The sequence below is a fragment of the Cebidichthys violaceus genome, unplaced genomic scaffold, assembly GCF_023349555.1.
Source record: "Cebidichthys violaceus isolate CVI_PGR_0920_01 unplaced genomic scaffold, fCebVio1.0.p SCAF_12, whole genome shotgun sequence".
Classification (NCBI taxonomy): domain Eukaryota; kingdom Metazoa; phylum Chordata; class Actinopteri; order Perciformes; family Stichaeidae; genus Cebidichthys; species Cebidichthys violaceus.
Window position 1 is genome coordinate 6,306,690 of NW_027176285.1, and position 22,887 is coordinate 6,329,576.

The 22,887-nt window shown below is 40.1% G+C and overlaps 1 protein-coding gene across 1 annotated transcript; it reads left to right on the forward strand.

Annotated features, from left to right (window-relative positions):
- Positions 1-236: 236 nt before the first annotated feature.
- On the forward strand, positions 237-22,063 carry slc38a9 (solute carrier family 38 member 9). Its single transcript, XM_068706014.1, has 16 exons — positions 237-309; positions 516-603; positions 1,660-1,803; positions 5,141-5,270; positions 7,307-7,425; positions 7,554-7,617; positions 7,784-7,877; positions 12,313-12,483; positions 13,451-13,510; positions 14,429-14,635; positions 15,735-15,842; positions 16,145-16,251; positions 16,551-16,664; positions 17,579-17,727; positions 17,993-18,082; positions 20,967-22,063. Exons 3-16 carry the CDS (start codon positions 1,706-1,708, stop codon positions 21,130-21,132), a joined length of 1,677 nt encoding a protein of 558 aa, XP_068562115.1. The 5' UTR covers positions 237-309; positions 516-603; positions 1,660-1,705; the 3' UTR covers positions 21,133-22,063.
- Positions 22,064-22,887: the final 824 nt, after the last annotated feature.

The following is a 22,887-nucleotide window of genomic DNA, read 5'->3' on the forward strand; positions in this document are numbered from 1 at the left end:
CAGTCAAAGTTATGTTTTCCTCCTGTTGAATTTTAATGTGAAGAGGTCGGCCATATGATCTGGCCAGAGAATTGTTTTTGTCACGTGTTTCCGTTACGGTACTGAAAGCCACATATCCAAGTAGTGGAAAGGTGTGATTCATTATTGTATGACGAGATTACTCTCACGCGCGTTCCACTTCAGTTCAGCAGGTGGCGGTAGTGCAGTTTAACGCTCTCTGCAAACCCCCAGAAGAAGGGAAACACCAAACGAAGGAGGGGAAGAAGAAGAAGAAGAAGAAGAAGAAGAAGAAGAAGAAGAAAACCATCGGTAATAACAAGAAGACAGCACATCTCGTCCCTCATCAGTTGGAAGTAGAACTTCTATCATTCCACTTCCTCTACATACGGGCTGTGGACGGTAGCGGTCACGTTAGTTATCATACTGCGACAATTTATTTTGGAACAGTAGCTTACTTTACCACCCACCGCTGTGTGTTTTATTTATTTATTTATTTTATTTTTAATCCACGTTAGACCAATTTGCTGGTTGTAACATTCGCTGACACAGCAAACCTGAGATGAGCTGAAGACAATAGGAAGGAGCACTTCACTGCAGACTTTGGTACGGATTTGAACTTCTGCTATAACGTTAACCTAACTGTGCTAACGTGTGTGTGTGTGTGCGTGTGTTTGTGCGTGAGGGGGCTAACATTCACCTACTTCGGGTACTAAAATCGGGAAGAAAGCAGATAGAAAGTCTCCTTCCGGTGAGGCTAACGTTCCACCTTCAAACATCTGTGTCACTACCACTAACAGCAGGTTTCTAACAGTATGCTAGCGTTAAGTCAAAGAATTCAACAGAATATTTATCTGTGTGGTCACGTGCCGTCTGGTTTGACGTCCGCGCGTGAGGTGAGGTTATCTAACGTCACTGCTGAAGTGAGGCACTAGCTGTACGGCTGACTGCATGACTGGCGATGTGACGGGAGGAAGAGGACAAAGTTATCGTGTTAGTCGAATCTGTATATGCTGAGTCAGCTGCTACGGAAACCCCCCCCCCCATGTTACTACAGCTGTGGGTTTTACATGAAATCTGCTTAGTGCTGAGTCAGTACTTTGAATCATGGTCGGGCACTGAACTGCTTTTGCTGATCAAGCATATTTTTTTAACCAAAACTGGATTACCAACTGGGCAAACTGGGCACCCCTCTGGGGGCGAGTTTCAGCTCATTTTGCATTGTGCATATTTCTAAACGAATTAGTTTTAATCAGATCTGCGCACAGCAAACTTGGGCCATGTAATGTTCCATGGAGGAACGGGTCTTAAAACCCAGCAGCTCATTTCTATCCCCGGGTTAGCAAGCGGGTTAATATGGTCAAATCTGGTTTTGACTGCTTCTAGAGATTTAAAATTTGCCTGTGACAGATAATCCAGTAGACACAATATTCACATTGATGGATTACCAAGTCTCTACAGGATAATTTTGACAACATTCTGGAGTGAGTGGGAACCAGTGGCTACCTGGAAGGTAGAACAACACATTCACAAATCGGAATCAACACAGAGCTATAATGTCAACTACATTTGACTGCAGTTAACATCCGCACTTCACAAATAAAATGTTATGGTTGTTCTGTGACAGACACTGATTAGATTTTACAACATATTTGCTCCCAGTCAGGTGATGAGCATTGAGAGGCTTTAGCTGAAAGTCAGAGGTATCATGGAGGACGACTACAGGCCTCTGCTGAGCCCAGAGCAGACTGGAGAGTGCTACTCGAACCGAGACTCCACAGACTCGCTGGACTTCAAGACAAAAAGGTAGATTATGCTGAAACTCTACACCAATCAATATGCAGTGTTTACCGGCACCACGCGTGTATGCGCATGCCGGGAAAAATAAGTCTCTCCTGTGAGATACAGCTGCACACAAGTTCATGTTGTTCAATAGATAACACGAAGGAGCACACTAATAATAAGTTCATACCAGACAACAGACACACTGGATATATTTCATCATATTCATGATTTCTGGGCATTGGGCTTGATATAAAGAAACCCCACATAACCTCAAATATAACAAAAGAGGTTTGTACGGAGCCAAACCAACAACGTGTTTGTCTCTTAAGACTCTCGTTCTGTGGCTCTCAGCTCCAAGCCTGTAGGTTCTTACTGAAGACGTTCTATCATTAATATATATATATATATATATATATATATATATATATATATATATATATATATATATATATATATATATATATATATATATATATATATATATGAAGGCACATTGAAAGAATTTGTGAATTGTTTTGGTGCGGTGCATGTGTGACAGTCAAAATAAACTACTGTTTGTATGTTCATGGTTATGAAGGAACATGTCATCCAGTGCACCGTGAGGACTGTGTCTGTTCTTTTTTTTTTTTTTTTTGCTGTGGATACACCAATCCAGCGTTTTCAGTCTTGATCCCGATATCTGGTCTTTGAGCAGATACCGAGTACCTATCAGATACCAGTGTTTGATTAATAAGTTGTATGCCTCTGGATCGTCCTTTTATGTGTAAGGAAACATCAGGCCTGATTCAGACATTGCTTTGCTAACTTTGTAAAACAAAATATAACAAATAAATACAAAGATATAAATGTATATCATATCCTGTCATTTATTAAAATAATGCTCTTCGATACCAGATCGGCCTATTGTCACAGATACCCGATCCAGCCGGTATCGGTGGGTTTCTAGTTGTTCGTGGTTCTTTACCTACCGGATCTTTTGGCAAGCATAAGGTACAATTGAAGCACACTTCTGAACATTGGATTTGACTCATCTCAGCAATTTTCCAACTTTTTTGTGGTTTATTGGAAGCTTCTTTTCTCCAAATCTGAGACTTGAGGTGAGACTTCAAAATAATAGTGTAAGAGCCATGATTTTGTACTAAATTAAATAATGGGTAAATAAGAAATGCAACTTAAAACATTCTGTAGTATAACAATGGCTTTAGGAAAAAGTAAATGAGTCATACAAATTATGCAGATTAATAATATAATGGCTGCTGTTACAAAATTATTGTTACCCAGAAATGTTGTATCTAGCTCTTCCACATACAATGTACTGAAGTGCATTTTATATATATATATTGTAAGTGTCTAGATTGTTATCATGATAAAGACAGAACAATACCCAAGTGAGTTTACCTTGCACCAGAATCTCATTGTGGATCTTTTATTTATTTTTATGTTCTGTGTTATTTCATATCATGGCCTTTGTTGTGTGGATTCAGATGTTAGTACAATAGCTTTGCTATGTCTATATGTATGTGTTAGTCTACATGTAAATTGTAAGGTGGACTATGTCTATGAACTTTGTACAATATATTGACATTGTAAAAAGTGAACTAAGATTTCACTTTTGTAGTCTTTTAATCTTGTGTGGTTTTAGAGAATGACCCCATCAAGCACATAGAGGCTGTTTAATGCAATGTTTTGTTGGCCTGCATTTTAGGTTCTCATTATTTCTTGTGTGTGTTTAAGTCCTGCTTGTGTGAGCTGACCTGGACCGTGCATGTTCGTCATGTCTGGAAGGTGTCTGTTATCTAACAAACTAGCTGCTTTCTACATGTTAGTCCTGGAATTCGCTTGACAAGCAAATACTAAGATGTTGTGCAAGTGTGTGTGTGTGTGTGTGTATGTGTGTGTGTGTGTGTGTGTGTGTGTGTGTGTGTGTGTGTGTGTGTGTGCGTGTGTCTTTGGCACCAACCTAGTATTAACAGTTTGTGTGAATTTTAATCCAGTTAGGTATTTCACAGTGACTGACTAGCTTTCTAGAAATAATGCATTACGAACACTCCCTTCCAGTAAGTCACATACATGTGCATGTTTTCTTTTGTGTGTACAAGTTCCTTCAGTCAATGCATGTTTAAGGTTCAAAACAAATTTCTGTATTCTGTTCTGTACAATTCATATTTTGGGATGCATTTAACCGTTTGAATTTTCAATTTCTTTAATAATTTTTTGATCAATTGTCTTTCTATAACATGTCAGAAAATAGTGAAAATGCCCATCACGGTTCATTTTTCTTACATGCGATTAATTTGCATGTCAACATATTTATTTGAACTGTTTTTCAAATAAATGAAAAACCTTCACACAGAATGCAAACATTACGTGGTGACGTAATTGTTTTTTGAAGGAAGGATGATTTTTCTGAGCTTTCACACCGCTGATAAAGGCATCACCCAAACACGTTGTGCAGAACGGACATATTCAAAATGTACACTTCAGTGTACAAGAACACTGAGGCCCCGCTGTCCCAACCAAGACGGCACACTTTATTTACACTTTATAAACTCTTTTCAACCCCGACAGAGGTTTCACAAATACAAGCCTTAGACATATACATTGCATAACTGTTAACCAGAGGAACTCAAATTTATTCAGAGCATGTCGTTACAAGGAAACTCAATAAATTAGCTTACAGTAGTTTAGGCTATACAATATATATAGACAGAATGCCAGATGCTGCTCTGGGTCTATAGGATCCCAGTAGTTGGTCATCTGGCTGCGTGTATCAATTTCAACCCTTTTTATTGAAAAGATGGTGCTGTTGTTAGTTTGCATCGCCAACAGTATGACTAGCTTTAATGCAAAATATCCTCAGGCGAGTATTTGACATTTTTGTGTTTATTTGCTACGTCCCCGTTATGTGAAGGCTTTTAGGATGAAATGAACAGAGAAGAGCAGCAAATCCTCACATTGAAGAAGCTGGAATCGCAGAACGTTTGGCATTTTTGCATGACTTAAAAGTCTCGTATTATAAAAAGTATTTGTATTATAAAACAGGTCAAAGTGCTGTATAGAACTGTGAAAGTATCAAAATGCTCAATCCTTGTAGAAATACACACGGTGCGTAAAATTTGCCTAAAAAGCCATCAGGATTTCCATATGGTTGTGAATACAGGTATATTCAAACAGACAGTATGAGAGACGAAGAGTTTTTTGAACATCAAAGCATGTAAACATGTTCTACTATGAACCCAAATACAAGTACGAACGTGGAAATGAGCATGATATCCTTTAAACATTTAATTATTATGAAGATTGTGTCATAGATTGAATACTGTTAGAAATTACATGACTTTTTGTCTGCTTCTTCTAGGCCTTTCCACGTTGAGCCCAGGAATATTGTAGGCGATGACCCGCAGGAGAGGGTCTCTGCTGAGGCTGCCATCCTCAACAGCAGAGTCCATTACTACAGCAGACTGACAGGCTCTTCTGACAGACTGCTGGTAGGTCCAATCACGACCTAGTTAGTTGTCACAGCTACGTACAGATCATCATGACCGTCGCACTAAAGCTCTAAGGACCCTTACTCACACGCGACACATGGTGGCAATGGTCCAAATGACCTAGACACACACCATGTATTGGCCTTTGTTGCAATCACTGTATGTTTATTATTTTGGTATTTACCACATTTTTGTTCTGTTATGTTTTATGTATACCATGTACATCACATTATTTATCTCAAATGTAGTACAGAGCCATAACTGCGACCAAATAGTCACACATCGCACAACAATGGTGAAATCCAGCTTTGTTCTGGCATCCTTATAAAGAGAAGTCATCAAAACTCCTCGACAGTTAAAATCTAGTAGCCAAAGGTCCATAAGCATGGACTTATGAACATAAGTTTGTTTTTAATCACCGCATTTGCTTGCAAAATGATCATCCCCTGTTCACACAATAGTGGCGCAACACGCTGCCATTTATTGTGAATATAATCCAAATAGTATCCTGACATCTCCTCCTGCGATTCAAGTCTCCAAGAGCAGGAGGAGTTGAGAGAGGTTCAACTTCATGCCGATTTTTTTTCCTCTGATGTGGGGGAGCGACAACATGGATGTAACCAATCCTGCATCTATTTATTTCCCCGGGGAAGGGAAGCACAGTAGTGCTTTCCTTCTACAGTAGTAGTAGTAGCTGAAAAGATGTTAGCTCCGACTAAACCATGTAGAAGCATGTGGGGAAAAGCCGTTGATCGCGGTTATTGTCTCTCCCATTAAAAATTATATGACTTTATAATGAGGATCAACTGGAAGCAAAAGCCTGCTATTTTCAGTCTGTATGTGACAACAGCCTGTCATGTACAGATAAGGTGCAGTGTGTAGAATTTGGTGTCATGTAGTGGTGAGGTTGCAGATTGCAATCACTTAAAACTTCTCCTGCGTGTAAGTGTGTAAGAGATCTATGGTGTTCGACACGAAAAAGTGGAAACGCAGATGGTCCTGTCTTTAGTGTTTTGGTTTATACGTTCTGGGCTACTGTAGAAACATGGTGGCCGGCTCTTTATACACTAAAGAAAAACATACTTATTAGTATCATATTCTATATCTGCCAATTCTAAATCTGCGCATTTTCCCTAAATGCTACTCACCGTTACTTTACGACAATGCACACGTCAAGAAATGTTGACAGTAATCTACAACCCAGTCTCTAGTAGCTCAGATGGAGGTGCAGTCTGTTTGCCAGCTTTAATCGAAGACCTGTTCAGAGAGATCCACCGTTCCAGCACCCACACTATCATACAATTTAGTACGGCAGAAACCGATTTAGTATGTCCCAATACATATTATATCTAATGCTGTATATCCAGTCGCATTTTGCAGTGTGCTAGTCAGCATGCTTTTCTGGCTATTCTGACAAACAATCCTTTTTGCTGCAGATATATGGGGAAGAAGGTCAAAGTTCAAGGTGCCATGTTAAGAGGAAGTACTATGTCCCTATTGAATGCATACTACATGCAACAGTACATACTTTGTAAGGGCAGCTGCAGTATGTACTAAAAGTATGAAGTAAAGATATGTCATTTGGAACATAGCTACAGTAATATCTCTCAAAATGGTGGACAACATTGCTGGGGCAACAGTAAGTTTCAATGTGTTGGTTTTATTTACAGAGCAACTAATGTCAATAGATGTTAACGCATAGGAAACATGACCAGTGGTGATGCACATGCATTTGACAACACATTCCATTGTCAGACATGGCTCCATCTTCACCAATGTTTACAGATTATTTACCATCTAGTAAATGGTAAAATGTCATCAACCTTTTCTACCTCTTCTTTCATTTATCAAACAAAAACAATGAACATCAGAGCCCTGTACCTTGCAAGGAATGCGGTCAAATGGATAAGTGGTCGTGTTAGCAAGCGTTCAACAGTAAACAGTTCTTCTGGTTTGATGAGCTCATTTTTCACAAAGACTTGTGTTTCGGTCCCTGTGCGGACTTCATCTTTAGTATCTGGCTATTTTTTCCTCAGAGTCCACCAAACCATGTGATCCCTGGGCCAGAAGAGCTCTACATCTACAGCCCACTGGGGACAGCTTTCAAGGTGACAGGCAGCGACCCCTCCTCTAAAAACCCCAGTATCATCACCATGTAAGCCCTATCAGCGAAACAGTCTGCAGTGTGATTGGTCAGGAAATCCACCTGTGCTAAATGTTCTCTTCGTACTTGTGAATGTCTTTAACTGCTGTGATTACTACTTTGATTTTCTCTCCTCACAGATTTGCTATATGGAACACAATGATGGGCACATCCATACTCAGCATACCTTGGGGTATAAAGCAGGTGATTTGCTTCATTCCACACTCTTCGAGTGCTTCGCTCGTTCAAAGCCACTGAAATGACGAGCTCTGTATTGACCTCAGTTATTCTTGAATTGCTGATTTGCTGTACGTATGCTCATTAAATCATGCTAAAATATGAACAGTCAGTGGTGTCTTTGTCCTTATAGGCTGGTTTCACTCTGGGGATCCTCATCCTCATCTTCACAGGCCTGCTGATGCTCTACTGTTGTTACATCGTCCTCAAATCACCCAAGGCAATACGTAAGTCCAACAAAACCAGAACATTTAAACAAGTAATAAATGGGTATGATTCCAATTTTTGCTGATGCTTCTTTCCAAGAACTGTAATTGACTGCAAAGCTTTGGACTATTTTTTGCGCGAGGGATGTTAATAATTAACCGTTTAACTGCCAACCTTCAACAGGAAATTTCACAGATTAATGCTAGCAGTTTAATGGTTAAAGTAATAATAAAATCAAATTTTAAAAAGTTAATCAAAATTCTTGCCAGAGAATAGCTGGTCTTCCTTAAAGGTCAGCCCACCTGAAATTAACCTGATTCAGTTGTTGCTAACGAGGCAAACCTCCTTAATTTGAATCAGCTGCAGGTGACGAGTAAGACACGGAAGTTAACGTTGGTCTTCAGGAGGCTTAGCATTTATTCACTGACAAACACACTGCACTGCAACGTTTACTCACAGCTATAACGTTACTGCTGAGTCATACTCATTGTCACGCACGCTCTATCTCTCTCACTCTCTCTCGGCCAGGCACTTGCTAATGTTAAGCCAGGCCTGCAGTACGCTGGCAACAACGTGGCTGCTAACTCTGGACTGGTGAAATTGGGGACAGTTTCCTGTTTTGTTCATACACTGAAGCAGTCGATAAATAATGGATTTAAACTGTTTGTGCATCGGGTTATAGCTGCAGTTGCTTGTTGGACACCTAAACCACAGCACCTCTGCATGCAAGGTACTGATCCTGTAGGTTAACCTTAATTATTGGTTAACGAGGGTCGCTTATGAGTCAGAAAAAACAATTAAGATAATCATCCCTAGTGTAAACTGGAAATAATTAAAAATGTTATCCTTTTACTTGGGTATCAGAATCAGAAACCATTTATTGCCATTTATGTATGTTGCACATAAGAGGAATCTGTCATGGCGGGTGGTGCATAACATTAAAACATTAAACAATCAACAACAATCAACACAGTGCAAGAAATAGAAACATATTAAAATTTACAATAGAATATAAAATAAAGTGCACAACAAACAGATAACAGTACTAGTGTACACAAGTATGATAAAGTGTAATGTCAAGTGTGTTTAAATGAAGAAACGGGGAAGGGATGTGCAGGGGAGTGACCAGTAGGAAATTGTCCTGGGGATGACAAAGTCAGTGGGGGTCCGACTGCCAATGGGAAGAAACTGTTCATGTGTCGTGAGGTCTTGGTCCTGAGGGACCGCAGCCTCCTGCCAGATTGGAAGGGGCACGAACAGTTCATGTCCAGGGTGAGAGGGGTCGGCTTCACTCTTTCTTGCTCGCTTCAGGTTCCTTGAAGCGAACAAGTCTTGGAGTATGAAGAATTTAAAGTTAAAAAGCAATGTTAGTGTGTTTAATAAGCACACCTAGTGGTGGATATAATGTTATAACATGTTTGTTTGGAAAAGTGTTAAATCATAAAAGTATAATCATTCTGTGTATCAAACTATAAAATACAGTTACTGAATGTTTTGAGGGAAAGAGAGAGACCTTTGAGACAGGCTTTTCAGATCCGAAAACAACTGTATGGTAATGTGATGAGTTTGGTGAGCTGACTTCAGGAATGTGAGGTGTAAACAGTGGGGGAAGGAGATGTATTGATCAAGCAGAGATGTTGATAAAGACAGCCCTGAGGAAGCTTGGGGGTCGGGTACATGCTGTTTTATGAGAAGGAGGACAGGTCGGACCAGAGGACACTATTCAGACATTATGCGGATCACTTAGACCAATGGAGAGCATTGTCAGAGGACAGGAGGAGACAATCGGATTTCAGCCAATCACAAAGCTGATAATGGACTTTTGAAAGTAAACTACTGACTTTTGGGTATAAAAACATTGTTCGGAGAGATGTTATTCAGTTCTTGGCGATCTTCTTTACTGTAAACTGCCGGTTGTCGGCCGGTAGGGGGGGGAGAGTGTTTGAACTTGGTTTCGCGATTCCTTACTGTCGACAGTGTAATTCAGTTTGTAATTGTCTTTTAGCATTTGTGAGTTATAAATACTTTTTGATTGTAAGCCGGATCCAGCTGATTTTTCTTAGCGTGACTTCGTTGCTCAAACAACAATGAAAGAGCGAGAGGTCCGCGGCCTCCTGCGAGCAGAGGTCTCACTCCACCACAGGAGGGACGGCAGATTGCTGCCATCTCCACTGTCTTTAGAGCGTTGAGCTCTAGGTTGTTCAGACTGTACCAAGTATTACATAAAAACACAATTCACTTTATTAGGAATTCACATGATTGTCTTTTGTTTGTATTTTCTTTGATTACTATTTTTTATGAGTAGTTCTAATTCTATGTTACAAGTTTCTTAGAACTAGTGTTAGAGAGGAATTATGACCTGTTTTAATTGCTAATATCTATTTGTATTGCTGTGAAAACATATCCTTCAAACAATTGTATTTAGTCAAGTTCCTCACCGAAAATTCAGTTTTACAAGATGTATGATATTGTTATAATTTACTTTTGCTCTGTACTCATTTTGCTGAGTAGAGCTTGAACGCATCCTAATGCTAGTCAAAGCAACCTCTGTCAAAGTTAGCTTCTAATTCCGTACTGTCGGCAGTCGACCCGGTCACTGTGATTACTCTGAGCAACATGCATGAGAATATCAAATGTCTTAAATGTTTCTTTTGTGGGTTATGTGTGTGGGAGGCTGGGACGTTACTGTCTGTTCGTTGTGTAACAGACCACGGTTGATCCACGATCCGTACGGACCCCCCCCCCCCCCCTCCGTTGAAGTCTGTAAAAGACTTCAACATAACTCAGGAGCACTAGGGGGTAGTGATGCACGGGTCAGTGTTTTTAATCGCCGCTCTCCAAGGTGCTGATCCTGCGGTTGGGATCAGCTACAATAGGGAGCTGTCTGTCTCCTCTGCTCACAGAGTTCCTTATCGTTGAATAGCAGCAAAACAAGTACCCCTTCATTAAAGACACTTATAGGGGGGGACCCCCATTGCCACCGGGTATTTTGTGTACCGTTTTTTTTTTTTTTACTATCATAAAATTGGAAATATGAGACATGGTTACCAGGACTGGGACCAGCTGAAAACCCTCCGGTTTTGATCGGCTGCTGAACGATCGATGCATCTCAGGAACTACGCAACCGTTGTCAGCTAACTGGTACAATAACGACTGTGAAAGTAACGACTAACTCACACTATATTATTAGCCCTCGTTGAGCCGTGGGCGCTTTAATATTATTATTATTTTGTATTGTTTGTGCTGAGTGTGGAGGTAACCTTCATAGCTTTATCAAGGAAATTTGTTCAGGCAATGTGACTGCATGAGACAGAGTCAGAGCGTGAGAGCTGGCAACAATGTTGACATCATGAGAGAAAGTATTTAGCACATTATTCCCACTGTGTCTCAGGAAAGGTAAGTGCCTCCATTGTGTGATGTACTGATTCAAATTAAAGGGGCCATGTGAAATTTTCTAATGAAGTTTCTGTTAACATTCAGTGATTCTTCATAAGTGTATCATTGAGGTCTAATACAGAGTTGAAACATTTACAAAGCAGTTTTTTCTAATTAGTTTTAAACCTACATTTATTTAGACTCCCCTGCTTTTCTTGGGGCACTGCTTTATTCCTCGGCATGTTACCTCCCACTCACAAAAACATTGCTCTGTAGCGTTAGTAGTCCTCTTTACAATAACCTGCTTCTGCACATAATACCACGTGTTCCAGTTTGGAGATGATATAAATACTCGTACATTATGCTTTGGTTGGTTCAGTGTGCCGCCATCAGCCTCTTGTCTATTTCAAAATGTAACCATGATCCCTTTAGCTGTTACCATGTTCCAAAAATTAAGCAGATTTTTTTTTTAAAGTAAAATGAGTGTTGGGTGCTTGAACTGGTGCTTGCAGGTCTAGTTTATGTGTTACTAATGGTAATTATTATTTTATTAGCATGCACTTTAGCATGCACTTGCCAACCTTTCACACTTCACAGCAGCATGCACACATCACAGGATTAGGATTGTACTTAATCGTAGCTGAAATTCCTTCCTCCCTTCACCGCAAATATAAACGGTAAACGTGTGTTTTACAAATAAGCAAAGTGGGAGAAGCTGCAGGTTGCAGAAGTAATTTCTTTTCACTGTAAAATCCACATCCAATTTCTGTAAAACTAAATATCCTTGTCAGAGAGGCTTGGAGATCTCCTAGATCATTTAAGTTTGCGCATTTGTTTTTCCCCTGTCAGCTTGGCAACAATACTTTGTTTCAGGCGATTATACACAAATTGAGATATAGTTATGAATATTATAGTATTGCCAATAGATCCCCCGAAAGACACTACACACTGCTCCTTTAAGATTTTATGTCTGCATGCCTGTAGTCCTGACCATTAAGAACATCATCATATACTGATATTGTCTGTGACATGACTGAAAGAATCCCACATGTATCTATTCATTCTGTGTGTCCTCTCCAGCCTACGTGGATGCATCCGACTGGGAATTCCCTGATGTTTGCAGGTACTACTTTGGCAAGTTTGGCCAGTGGTCCAGCTTGGTCTTCTCGATGGTGTCACTTATTGGAGCCATGGTGGTTTACTGGGTCCTCATGTCCAATTTCCTCTACAACAGTGGACAGTTCATCTACAGTAAGTCACAATGCAAAGACGTATCATGTAATTATGTAGTTCTGTTTAGTTGATTATTTAATCAAAGACAATTCCGTATTTTACAGCATGCCTCCAAACACTTTTCACTCTCTGGCTACTCTACCTCGCTACTTCTATCTGCACAATGCGTTTGTTTTGTAATTCAGATGACCTGACGCTGTGCAACATGGCTGATGTGTGTTGCCCTTTAGTCTGCCTTGCCATGTGCGCACCACTGAGTTCACTGTCATGTTTAATAGCACATTATGGCTTCAAATGTTTAGTTACATCTTAGCAACATTAAGCCATGATCACAGTGGTACATATATGTTCTCCAAAACAGCGAGCTGAGGCTTGATATGATAAAAAATAGTCCCTATTTAAACATATACCTAGCAAGGCTAGTCACAATGACTGAACAACTGGATATTTGCAAAAATCTTGAGAATGTGATTGTGTATTGAGCTGATATATAGCAGAGCATTAAGTATTAGCATTCTAGTTGATGCAGTCAGAATCACTAAATCATAGGTTATTTGTCTGTTCTGTAAATATAATGTGACTACACATCAATATTAAGAGTCCAAACCACTTTTGACTTGTAACTTATATTTTTGGTTGTAAGGGTATGATTTTTCATGGCATGATAACCATCACGGAAAATATTACACTATTATCATCATCATTTACAATAATGTCCTGTGATTATTAACATGAACATAAACTGTAGGTGCCAGAGTGCTCCTGGCTGAACCTTTTAGCTCACACACACTCACTCCCGCCAGATTACCTGATACCGTCGCTAAACAAATGTACAAGTTATAACTGTCTAATAAAACACTGTGATACTGGAATAGCTTTAGAACAGCTGCTCATAGATCATGGTTATTTTCTGCAGAGATGGTTGTTCCAATAAAATGTGCTAGAGCTTTGGCTTTGATCTGACAGTTTCCTTTTCTGTCTCCAGACTATGTTCACCATGTCAACATGTCGGATTCCGAGTTTGGAACCAACGACTCAGATAAAGGCAAGTCACTTACAATATACAACGTTCAGCTCTGACTTTGTTGTACATGTGGGTTTTAGCAGGAGTCAAATTGTGAGAAAAATCTCAATGACACAAAGAATGTCTTTGGTCCTCAAAGCTCTAAATTGAGCACAGATCTAGGACCATTGTTTTAGACTAAGGACTACGTTTCCTCTTACAACTGTCAACTTTGGTCGGAGACAGCACTGAATCACAGCGTAGGGGGGCCTTTAGTCTTGCTAAATTGTCTGTTGGCAGACGTTGGCTCACATGGGATTCTAAGCAAATACAGAAAGGGACAGGATACCTCAGAAAACTAAATTCTACTGTACAGTTTTGCAGCCTATGCATCTAATCACAATAGATAACCCGGAGAGGGACTCAACCTTATGGGTTGCCAGGAATGGTTACTGTGCATGCCACGTAACCACAATGTCCCCAGCCGATTCTAACCGTGAGACCTTTGTTGCATATCATGCAGCTCTCTCCCCTCTCGCTCCCTGTTTCCAGTCTTGCCACTTAACTCTTCATCAAAAATTAGAACAAATATTTAGTAATATTTAGAATAATATTGTTACAGTCAGAACAGGAACCTGACATCGCTGAACATGCTTTGGTGCATTTACTCGCATGCACACAGGCATCTGTTTTAGAGACGAGGGTGAAGCTGATTAAGTTGTTTGACTGTGGGGTTTACAGTAAGCTTTCATTGTTTTATGTCACCCTTTCTTTATTATGGTAGTAGTAGTTAAAGTATTATCACTCAAAATATAAGGTGACTAAAAATGTTATTGTTATGTAATTTTTTCAATTGTATTATGTAGGTGAATGCACTTGTGTATGCTTGTTGTGCTCTGCACACTTCATCTTAGAAAAAACCCTATTTCAGTTGGTTAAAATTTTTTTTTTTTTAACCAGTCATCTGTCCATTTCCAAACACTGACCCTGGAGGGAACTCCACCATCGGCACACTTTACCTTGGTAACAGTGGAAATGAAACTTCTGATGTCTCTTTTGATCACTGGTGGAGCAAAACCAACACCGTGCCCCTCTACCTCATCACCCTGCTGCTGCCGCTGCTCTGTTTCCGCTCAGCCTCCTTCTTCGCCAGGTTCACGTTCTTGGGTAAGCTAAGAGCAAGATCAATGATATGAAGAAAAGCTCTCATTGTGACACCAGAATTTCTTTCCAACTTCTTTGGTGTTTTGAAAGTCAACACAGCAGTGAAGTGGGGAACACAGTGGGCTTCTTTAGTTCTTTGATTGTCTTTGAACCCTAGATAAAGATGAAAGCTGCATTCATTGTTCGGCAGCTAGGTAGTTGCCAGTGTGTTGGATTCATGACTGAAACACGCTTCACTTCTGTTTAAAGAAACCTAGTGTGTGTGTGTGTGTGTGTGTGTGTGTGTGTGTGTGTGTGTGTGTGTGTGTGTGTGTGTGTGTGTGTGTGTGTGTGTGTGTGTGTGTGTGTGTGTGTGTGTGTGTGTGTGTGTGTGCCACACACACACACATGTTGAGGATAAATAGTAATCAAGTAATATGTGCGGAGCTCTGTTCCAGTAAGCAGGTTTGTTGAGTTGAGGGAAACTCTTGAGTTTTCAATTTCACAAAAGGAGATTACTTAAACTCTGGGTCAGTTACCGTGGTATCATGCGCTCTGAGCCTAACCTGTCGAGCCTGGAGGAGCTGTCTGACACACTGCCTCACATCCTCATACATACAGTCCATATCAAAGCAGCAATATCCCTCACATTTAAATATCACAGACTGAGAATTCATTCTTAGCTCAGAATAAAATCTGTGGATTGTCCTTTTTTTGCAAGTTTTGTGATGATGTGATTCTGTGCATGTTGACAATTATCAGTTCCCGTTCCCTGACAGTAACAGTTACTGCACATTGCTGTAATACCTCAAAAGCATTTTGTGTGAAGCTTTAGAAGCATACAACACTGATCTATGAATAATCATCTTGTATTTCTCATGTTGTGATTGGTCTCACTGATTGGAGAATTCTGTCATAGTTATCATATCATATTAGAAATTATGTGAATATATCTGAATAAGGCTGATTGTGGTAACCTGAGCCGCCAGATAGTTTGTTACACAGAACCATTTGAGAAGTTGTTGTTGGAAACTGTTTAGAAAAGGGCAGGCACTTTCCTTCTGATTGTGCTTTGTGCTGCACCATTCATCCATCCATTGTTGCATCATTCCATCTTGTCTAGGTACCATATCAGTGGTCTACCTGATTGTGCTGGTCACTATCAAAGCTGTCCACCTCGGCTTCCACCTGGAGTTCCACTGGTTTGACACGACCCAGTTCTATGTTCCAGGTAAACCTTGATATTATCAGTTTTCTTAATGGTTCCCTCATAGTAAACAAGATCCTTACCTTCTCCCTAGCTCCACCATCTTGCGCTCTTAATGACTTTCATAATAATTCAGTAGATTGACATTAAATGTACTCTGCTCATGGGTGCTTCCCAGAGCATAAAACCATTCCATTCTGGGCACTCCGTGAGCTTTCCTCTGGTGCCACCCTAGGGCCAAAATATATATTTTTGCATACAGCGGATCTCATAATCTGAAAGTTCTGTTTCTGTACAGTAGCAAATGTATAATTTCTGTCTTTCAGAGTTCAGACTGCTCTTCCCTCAGTTCACTGGTGTCCTCACTCTGGCCTTCTTCATTCACAACTGTATCATCACATTAATGAAGAGCAACAAACACCAAGAGAACAATGTGAGCCCTGTCCACCCATGCTTCTGCCCAGCTTCACAAACATATGCATTATTATTAACATCTGCGTTCTAATGTGGTCTCTGCTGACTTTGTTTTTGTTTGGAAGTTGTTTCTTGTTATTTTTGAGTGAATTATGCGAGTCCTCGTCAGTGCCTGTAACGTCCATCCAGAAATGGGAAGGAAAGAGTCTTCAATTCAAATAGCAACCACATTTAGTCACAACATGTTTTATTGACCTGAGAAAACAAAGTAAGTAAAGTGATGCCCAGCCTAAGGTGGATGTGTTTTGGCGTTTTCAGGTGCGGGACCTGTCTGTGGCCTATCTTCTAGTGGGGCTGACCTATCTGTACGTGGGAGTGTTGATCTTTGCTGCCTTTCCCTCACCTCCTCTCTTCAAAGACTGCATTGAACCGGTGAGATTTACTCTTCCAATTTCTTTCATTTTTGTTGTTTTTTTTATTATTATGGTTTTTGCCATATAAAATTGAAATGTAGTTTGTCCCTGGCCAAGAGCAAGTATTTAATGTTTGCTGCAGATTGGGATCCAATAGTGCCACTATTTCACCATTTTACTTCTGTTTGAGAAGGATAAGCAATGCTCTTTCTTTTTCCTGTATTTCATACATTTAGTTGTGCCTGAAAAACTTCAATGGGTCAGTTATGGCTCAGTGGTAGAGTAGGGTCGTCCTTCTATCAGAGGATTGGTGGTTCGATCCCCGGCTCAGCTAGTCCATGTCGATGTGTCCTTGGGCAAGACACTTAACCCCTTACTTTCGTAGGCTGTGCGGTGAATGGGTGTGAATGTCAGATAGTGTCAGATAATGCATGGTAGCCCCTGTCATCAGTGTATGAATGGGTAAATGATGACATGTATGAAGACTGGATTTACCAGACTCTCCTAATGTGGGATTACCCAATCCTGCAAGCACTTGATTCAGAATGCCGCTCTCTGACCTTCCAGTCCTTCAAAATGATGGACAGCCTTCAAAGTCTTCGGTCATTATTAAAAGAAAATCCATCAGTGATGGAAAATATTTGGTACACGCAGCCTCTGCTGCATACTATATACTCAATCAGTATGTGCTGCATATTGCCTATAAAAAAAAGAGAACTGAGTTTCTCCACAAAAAATCAAACAAAAGCATCACTTTAAATGTTGTGTTTACCAGAGATGTGCACATTAGTTTCTAAGAAATATGAGCATGAAATTAACATTTAAAAATCGCTTTAAAGTCATATTGTTATTTACCGTGACTGTAGCTTCCGTACAGCTTTGTTAAACAAACCCCACATTGCAAACTCTCCACTGCTTTCTTCTCTCCTACAGAATTTCTTAGATAACTTCCCCAGCAGTGATGTCATGGTGTTTGTGGCTCGGACTTTCCTGTTGTTCCAGATGATCACAGTCTACCCCCTGCTGGGATACTTGGTGCGGGTCCAGGTCATGGGCCAGGTCTTTGGCAACAATTACCCCAGGTAGCATTAAAGGACATTATCATTAAAGTTCTTGTCATGTCCATGGAAGCGGACCTGCACAGCAGACTGATGATAACTGCTGTTTTTTACAACAATGTCTTTATCTTAAAGTGTTGTAAAATATAACAGATTTACATCAAACAAGCTGGATGGAAATAACAAAACGGAACAAAAGCCAAATATGTGAAATTTGGCTAACAGTATTTTCAGGCTCTTGTTTCCAATCTTCCAGAATGTCAGAGGTTTTCACATTGTCTCTCTTTAGTTTCTTCCACGTTCTGGCACTGAACATCTTAATTGTTGGATCTGGTGTGCTGATGGCCAAGTTTTATCCCAATATTGGATCCATCATAAGGTATGTTTGAACATGTTTCCCTATTTACATACACTGTATGACAGCGAATAATTAATTAATTAAATATAATTAGTCCAAAAGATAGTTTTTATGTTCTTGAATAAACTGGTGTCTGACATTTGTATGTTGATCATGATATGACATGAAATATTTTTGCGTGTAGATGGATGTAGTCAAATCTAACTGAGCATGTCTTAAATACTCCTTTTAAAAAAGCTCTGCAGCATTTCAGCATTGTGCTTCTATAGATATAGAGGCCAAGATGGGTCATGATGATATGAATAAGATAGACAAACAAATGTATAAATTGACAATAAATAAAATAATTTTTAATGATGAAATGTATTAAATTATCTCTCCCTAAATGAAGAATTTGAGAACTTTTTTTAGACTTTAAGTCCATAGTATGGGGCAATGTATAAACACTGGATCCTGCATTTCCCATGATGCAACTTGATTTGTTTGATTCCTCCCGGCCTAAGACTTTAAACCTAGAGTTAGGAAGGCATGCTTTTTTTTCAGGCCGAACAACACAATATGCAATCATTATGCAGCCGTTTTCACTAGAGGGGGACTAACCCTGACAAATGACATGACCCATACACAGCAACAACATAAGTTAGCTGTGTATGGGTCATTACACAGCTAACTTATGGGTCAATGGGTCATTGGGTCAATGACGTTTATGGGGGGGGGGGGGGGGGGGCTGTGGCTCTAGAGGTAGACTCCACTAAGTAGTTTAATTCCAGGCTCCCCCAGTCAGCATGTTGAAGGGTCCTACTGAACTCCAAATTGCTCCTGAAGGCTGTGACATCAGTGTGTGAGTCTGACTGTCTAGGGCTGTGAGGCGTCGTAAAAAACACTTCATTCAAACTCAACAACAAGGAGTGATGAATGCAGGGAAACGGCTCAAAGCTTCAAGTCATACAATCTTGCCAGAAATAAAATAAGATTCACAAGCTGTCTGTAGCATAGGCTGAGAGGTACAGCAATGTGTGTTCAGGTAGTCCCTGATAGCCACACTGTCCATTCCATTAGGTATCGACCAAACGCACTGCTAACACATTGCGAACTGCTTCTTCAGACTCTCCATTCCATCACAAATCTGACAGTACATCACAGTTGGGGAGCACATTGTGGCAAGAGATTATCTTTATTAAATTGTAAACACTGCTTAGGAAATGCACTTACACTGTAAAACAATATTTCTAAGGCTGACCCGAATGCTTCAAAGCGTCGACCCTTGCCATTGTAATCAATGTCCAAATCAATATTGGAATGGGTGGTATTTGGAAGAGAGACTGACCGTGGCGCTGAGGAGAGAGCTGAAGGCCTTCCACAATTGGAAGATGAACTGTGGGCCCTGGTGAAGGCAGCTTGGGTAAAGGAATGAAATAAACCATCTTTGAGAATCTGTCCACTACTGTGAGGACGGTTACTTTCCGAGGTGGTTAACCCTGTGATGAAGTCAAGGGAGATCTCGGACCACGGGCGATGAGGCACAGGGAGAGGTTGAAGACCCAGGCCTCGGCCTGCCTGAGAGACGGGAGATGATGTTGACGACTCTGGCGTCGTTGTTGGGGAAGGTAGTCGCTTGCATCTCGAAGTGGAGACCACATTGTATCAGGAAGGACCTGGAAAGTGTCCCGGGAAAACCACTCCGGTCGGGAAAGGTGAGGAACGGAGCCCGGTGAGAACCCAGAAGCAGCCGGGGATGGAGCGGGCACCGAGACCGAAGCCATAGAGCCCACTCGCTAAGGAGGTTCTCTCCCTCTCTGCAAGAATTACATGTGTCGACCATTTGGTGACACCATTTCTCTAACATACAGCCTCTAGTACACGCCTCGCCCAATCTGTTTGAAGCTTGAATATCGTGGACTATTACTCACTGAAGCTTCGAAGCCCCAAAAATGGTATTTGGTCAAACACTAGATATTCCCATAATTTAAGGCAGTTCTCTTGGTGGACCCATTTGTAGTTCCATCTCCTTTAGTACATTTCACTCCCCATCTCTTGTTGCAGCTCATCTCTCTACTGTCACTAAAAAGAGCATCAAATGTCCCTAAAAATAATATAATAAAACAAATGCTTTTACAACAATTACCAGCCAGTGGTCCTTTGTCATGGGAGCTATTTTACCCAAATTCTCGTACTAGCTGTCTTTACTTGCCATTGATCATAAAAAACACATATCGCTTGTTTCCTAATACGGTTTCTACAGATGAATTACAGAGAGTAGCAACTAACTTTGTATCCTTTCTTTGTTGCAACACTTAATATACCATTTCTCAAAGCAGTACTATTTATGCTCCACATCTGTGAATTGGGGGATGTTTGATGTAGGGCTAGGCGGTACCCAGGCAGCAACCTCTGGGCCTGAAAAGTGAAGCCAATAAAGAAGTGCCTTAAAACTGCTTTCTCTCTACTGGCCATCAGGGGGCGACTCCTCTGGTTGTATAGAAGTCTATGAGAAAATGACTCTACTTCTCTCTTGATTTATTACCTCAGTAAACATTGTAAACATGAGTTTATGGTCTCAATATCTAGTTTCAAGTCTTCATCATACAGCATGATGTCCATTTAGAGTCAAACAGACCATAAAGCAGGGTATGCTTTAGGGCGGGCTTACTGTGATTGACAGGTCGCTGATGCTACCAGAGCCGTACGGTGTGTCTACGTCACTCCTCCACAGTCCAAATATGGTCACTTCACAATCTTGCTGCTGTTACAGCCTCATTGCTGCTGAATAAAATTAATTCTACCTTACATGGTGGGATTTTTTTATTTTTTTAGAATTGTCATAAGGATGCAAAGTCATCAGTTTACCTGCTGTGAAGCTAAGCTAAATGCTCTGTACTGATGTCAACTCTGTCTCCCTGTGCAGGTTTTCTGGAGCAACATGTGGCTTGGCTTTAGTGTTTGTATTTCCTGCCTTAGTCCACATGATCTCCCTGAGAAGGCAGGGGGTTCTCCGCTGGCCCTCGGCCCTCTTCCACAGTTTCCTGATTCTGCTGGGCGTGGCCAACCTGCTGGCTCAGTTCTTCGTGTAGAGAAGATGTCAGACACAGACACTCTTAACTGTTTAGAAGCAAGATTAAAAGATGTGATTGAGATCTCAGATGGGAAATATAGAATGTAGACTAATGGAGTGCATAATCAGGAAGACAGACACCGCTCCAAATGAACGGTCATGGTGCTCTGTGTTCGGGATGTGGAAATAAGGAACTGTTTGCAAACAAGTTCATCATATAAACTTTAAAGATGATGCCAATGTTGCGTTCACAAATAGTTTTTTATTGCAGGTTTAAATTTGTTACACATTAGGCTTTACAACTGGATTTTATGATCACAGTTGAGTTGCGCTGACACTGGGAAATCGTATTACTAACTTTGTGATTATGATAACTGTTTATATGTTTTGAAGCGGCCATGTTGTCTGCATATTTTTTGAAAAATCTTAAAATTTTTATGAGCAGTGTTTATTTACTTGAAATTTTTGCATGATGGTTGTTTTCTAGATACTGTGTCTAATGTGTTATATTTAACTAATGATAGGATAGACAAAGGGAATATATGTGTGAAAATAAACAATAGGACAAACTCTTCCTGTTTTTAATCAAATTGTAAGATGAGACATGGTAGAACTTTATTTATCCCAAGGGAAATTACTGTGCAACAGTTGCTGTACAAAGTTGGAAATGGTGCAAATATAAAGAATGCAAATCTAAAAACATACATGCCAAGAAATATGAAAAGGGAAGACATAATTTAAAGGTGGTTGGGTGCATATTTATGGAAATAGACCTATAATACTGATGTACAAGTAGGAGAGCAAACTGCTCTCTGAAAGCAGTGGAAATGTTGCTGAAAGGTCAACACATATGGATTGAAGCAAAATATTTTGTTACATAAAAATGTGATTTTGAAAAAATGATTACATCGACTTTTTATTAATAAATGTTGACTTTTTGGACTTTACAACGCTTTGAAGTTTTTGGAGGTGTTTGGATCACACAAGTGGGAAACAATCTGACGCAGCCCCACTGGAGTCTATTTCTACAAAAAGTATGATATTAATATTAATGTTAATATCTTGACAGTGCAGAAATACTAGATTTAAACACATGAATAGACATGTAAATGCATGCAAATAAATATATCTGGGCAGCATTCGACTGTTCGTTTTTAGAATTTGAATGTCAACGTTATAAATGAAGATTTCAGCTATTTCGAACAGCCCTAAATATTCCCATAATTTAAGGCAGTTCTCTTGGTGGACCCATTTGTAGTTCCATCTCCAATTACACATATCTTTTATCCTCAAGATATGTGTCAGTTTGTCAATTAAGATTTCTTCAGTAATTGGTGCGTCTGGTTAGCCAAGGGGTTAAAGGCCTAGTACATTTCACTCCCCACCTCTTGTTTCAGCTCATCTCTCTACTGTCACTAAAAAGAGCATAAGATGTCCCTAAAAATAATATAATAAAACAAATGCTTTTACAACAATTACCAGCCAGTGGTCCTTTGTCATGGGAGCTATTTTACCCAAATTCTCATACTAGCTGTCTTTAGTTGCCATTGATCATAAAAAACACATATCTCTCGTTTCCTAATACGGTTTCTACAGATGAATTGCAGACTTTTGTATCCCGTCATTGTTACAACACTTTTCTACTAATTCTACAAAAACTATATTAATGTTAATATCTTGACAGTGCAGAAATGCTAGATTTAAACACATGAATAGACATGCAAATCGATATATCTGGACAGCATTTAATGTTTTTAGAATTTGAATGTCAAAG

What these genes read in the sequence shown, in the direction of transcription:
- slc38a9 (XM_068706014.1), top strand. Translation starts at nt 1,706, where the DNA reads ATGGAGGACGACTACAGGCCTCTGCTGAGCCCAGAGCAGACTGGAGAG. An exon ending in GACCCAGTTCTATGTTCCAG is followed by an intron (nt 15,843 to 16,144) that starts GTAAACCTTGAT and finishes TCTGTCTTTCAG; the next exon opens with AGTTCAGACTGCTCTTCCCT. An exon ending in ACAAACACCAAGAGAACAAT is followed by an intron (nt 16,252 to 16,550) that starts GTGAGCCCTGTC and finishes TGGCGTTTTCAG; the next exon opens with GTGCGGGACCTGTCTGTGGC.